General features: G+C 38.1%; 1 protein-coding gene across 1 annotated transcript in view; it reads left to right on the top strand.

Moving 5' to 3' along the window:
• LOC130373441 (transmembrane protein 163-like) overlaps window positions 1–3,825 on the top strand; it is a 42,243-nt gene extending 38,418 nt beyond the window's left edge. The window contains exon 8 of the mRNA XM_056579938.1: window positions 499–3,825. Coding sequence (XP_056435913.1) covers window positions 499–559 — 61 coding nt within the window. The 3' untranslated portion in view covers window positions 560–3,825. The remainder of the gene's footprint in view (window positions 1–498) is intronic.
• The last annotated feature ends 372 nt before the right edge of the window (window positions 3,826–4,197 follow it).

Raw genomic sequence — 4,197 nt, 5'->3', positions numbered from 1 at the left:
GCACGCACGCACGCACGCACGCACGCACGCACGCACGCACGCACGCACGCACGCACGCACGCACGCACGCACGCACGCACGCACGCACACACGCACACACACACACACACACACACACACACACACACACACACACACACATACACAGCCACACACACACACAAAGACAATGGCTTGGTTTTAGAAAAAACCAAGCCATTTCACACTACTTTGTCAAATCTTTGGGGCCGTTCATTTAGCAGACACAAGAATGGCCATTTTATTTTCACCTCATTAAGAAACAGGTTGGGGTTAGGCTTTTTTGCTCACGGGCGTCTAGGTGTAGACGGTCGACATTGCAGTTTGAACCCAGAGCATTTCAGTTGGAAGCTGAAACACCCCGACCACCCTGGTAGTTCACGCAAATACATGCCCATAACAGTCGCCATTTATATATAACATTGAACTCAGTTTTACATTTCCTGAAGAGCGGTCGATAATCTTCTTCTCTACTCACAGGCTCCTGGTAGACATGGTGCCCCGCGTCAGACAGACCAGGAACTACGAGCGCTTTGAGTGACCGCCGCACTGCTCAACGCATCTCAGAGCACCCCATACTACATTACCCATCATGCCCTGCTTCCTCCACCCCCTCCCTCCGCCCAGGGCAATGCATTATGGTACATTAAGGATCAGAACACACACAGATATAAATATTGTTTCTGCTCATGTTTAAGTGTTTTCCAGTATTTGGCAGATAACTTCCTGTCTGTGACACCGAATTGGAGTTGATATTAACCTGCTAATTCTCCTGAAGTGGAGATGATAACATTGCTTCACTGAATTTCTACATAGAACCTGCCTACAAAGAACTGCATAATTGAAAGGTCAATTACCTTTGCACCATTGCTCAAACAACCTTGTTTTATCTAACTTCCTTTTTGGTATTAACTGTGTGATGAATATGGTGTGATGCTTCTGTTTGGGTGTCTTACATCTGAGTAATAGCTGTAATATTCAAGCCTAACTTTTATTGTGATGAAATTCAATTGATAGACCAGGAAAGATTAGAATAGGTATTGCTGGCCGTTTTCACACCTTATTGGATTTCGAGTGTTATGTTGTGTATAGAGAAATGTGTTTCATTAGTGATGTGCCAAAAGCACTAATGACTTAGGTTATTTGAAAAGCCCTAGTTTAGATTATTAACAGGTAAATAGACGAAGTGCAAAATGTAAAATGTCAAAAAGTTTATCGGTAAAATATACGAAAACAAAGAATGTATTAAATTACTTAAAAGTACATATATATTATTTTATATTTGTACAAAGAAATTTTATCAAGATTTATTGAATATCCATCAGCAATACTGGAAGAGGTATTGGACTATTTGCCATGAATAATATAGACCTTAAGTTATTCCATTTATTTTGATAATAATATTGCATATGGTTTCTTTAAGCATTATAGTTTTGATTATATATCATCAAATTCTTTGAATCAAACCTGCAAAAAAGTTTTTTTCCTGCAAGCATTTTCATGTGCCATCATCGCTTTATATTTATTGACATTTGTTTTTATTTATATTTGTATTGTTTACATTTCTAAATGTTTTGCTACAAACAAAAAATGAATAATTTATAAAAAATAATAAATACAGCAAAGCTCTGTGAAAGAACGGATCAGCTAGTTTTATCAAGGCCGACAAAGTTTGGCATAGATAGTGAATGATTCTCACGATATTTAACTGAAATCTTAAATGTATTTTGCTTGGAATCATCTCCAGCTGCTAAATAGAAAGAGCACAATGTGAATATACCGTATGTTTAATACACTGTTTGGGTCACAGTCGCCCACATTGCAATGAAAGACTCATGTCTGTCTGGGGGTTGTCATTCTCTATAAGGGGGGACTTTAACCTCTGCATCGAATAGGTCCCCGTGGGAACGTGGTGTGTCTGCCGCTTCCGCTTCTGTGGTTCTGAGCATAGTCAAAAGGCAAAAGACCCCAAAGTCACTCATTCGGGATGATACGGTGATATTTATCATGTGAGGATGATGGGTCGTACAAATGAACATTTAAGCAAACCTCCGTCAAACTGTCCATCATAAATGGACTGCAGAAACTAAACATGGCATGAAAGACGAGGCTGGCCTTTCAGCGGCCTCTGAAGGCTACATGGGTGACGTAGAGACCCAACACCGAGGTTCAGTTTGGCCTTTACGCAACAGACTAGTCAGTATTACCATGTAGCTCCTCTGTGGTTTTGAAGATTAGGCAGTCCATTAGGCAGTCCTCACAGTACTGTGGGATTGACAACGTTCAATGATGTAACTCTCAAACCTGAAGCCTCCGAGTTTATTTACTGGAAGGATTCAATCAATTCATACATAAAATAATAGAAGATGAACTCTCCCCTGTAGCTGCCTGTACCCATCTGGTGAATAGAAGACAATCAGTTTCAATCCGTTCCCCTGGAAGGCCCAATGTTTACACACTGACAAGCACATGGATGACTGATTTTCAGAGAGCCGATCTGTCTCCACTAGGTGGAGCCCTGAGTATTCAAGAGGACATCATGTATCTAAAGGTTAAACAGCAGCATCTCACTTTTTTACATAACAGTCATCACTTTTGTTCAGAATGAATTATAATAACTGGATGTCTGAATTATGAAAGACATTCATTCAAGTGGCTTTCACAGTTCTTTTGAAACGGTCCAGCACACACGTTTGTGCTTTTGAGCAACAGGACACAGAAATCAAAAGTGAAGGCTGTGAAAAAGGGACATAGTGCAGGTTTGACTTTTTAAAATTGTATTCTATTTTATCCACCAAAGTTTTCTTCATTCTTTATTTCTTTAAATACATGTAGTCTTCCTTGCAATCTAGGATCTTTACTCCAGAGGACATCAGTACATCAGGTTTTCCTATTTTCTCTTTTTCAAAGTTAAGGGTCACACTAGACATGTGAGGTCACAAATCGACAAATAGAAAATAGTCTAATCGGTTGATGCTATCACTCCAAATGAGCCACAATGTATTTTTGTTTTTTACGAGAGAATTTTTACTTCTAGATGCTTATTTAGACTATGGCAACTTTCCTGAGAGACATTTAAGATTGGCCTGTGCTTCCCATGCCAACTTACAGGATGAGGTCACGCCCATATAAATCCATAAAGTAGTGCGAAAAAAATGTAAGCAATAAGCTCTGCGATGAAGATTTCACCTCTCCATTTGTATTACCTATCAAACCTTTTAGATGATAGAATAAAGTTAACGTCCCCACATTTGCTTTTTTCCGCTTTATTCTTAAACTTCAATCTAATTGAACTTCAATCTAATTGAATTCTTTCAATGCATATACACAATACTCTTAGGGCACATAATGGCTTCCCAACTGATGGGTGTACCATTTATGATTGTTTAAACTGTAACTGTATGAATGAATAATGGGTGCTTTACCTCCTGTTTGTATAAAACATGGATCACATAGGTAATCTCTAGATAAAGCTATATACACCAATTCTGTCTCTAGGCTTTGCATGGACTGTTTTCCAACAGTGTCAAGTTAGTTAGAAACGTTTTATGTGTGACTTACACACACACAAACACAAACAAACACATGCAAAAACACAGAAAGTAGTATCTCTCAATTTCCACCAAGTGTTGATGACAATGTAGTATAATATTTGTCTGTTTGTATATATATTCATGGTATAACAGAGGCTGTAAGCATATTTATGTAAAATAAACATGTGAATTATATTTGTTCCAGGATGGCGCTTTTTGTTGTGCAATAAAGTTTTATCCTGCTTATTTATCGACAACGTGTTTATGTTTGTTTTTTAGTTTTTTTCAATTGCTTGAACACTATAGACACATGCTTAGACCAAAGTAACACAACTTGAAGTTTTTGTAACTATACCTTAAACACATGTAACCATTCCTTAAACAAAAGCGCCGCTTTGCACTTTAGTTGCTATTCTGCAACATACTTGCTCCTTTCTGCAACACACTTGCTCCTGCACACTTCACTACACACTATTTCAAACATAAGACACTTAGTTCAAAAATGACATCTCAGTATGTCATTGGTGAAACACATCTATTCAAAATACTAAACAAATTGGGTAATTGACAATACTTAAATACACACCTCAAAACATTTACTTACAAAACTGAACACCTATCAGCCAGCTACAAAAAGGGCAATTGT

The sequence above is a fragment of the Gadus chalcogrammus genome, chromosome 20 (assembly GCF_026213295.1).
Source record: "Gadus chalcogrammus isolate NIFS_2021 chromosome 20, NIFS_Gcha_1.0, whole genome shotgun sequence".
NCBI lineage: Eukaryota > Metazoa > Chordata > Actinopteri > Gadiformes > Gadidae > Gadus > Gadus chalcogrammus.
Note: the sequence above shows the minus strand (reverse complement) of the source record. Positions and strands in the feature narration are given on the sequence as shown.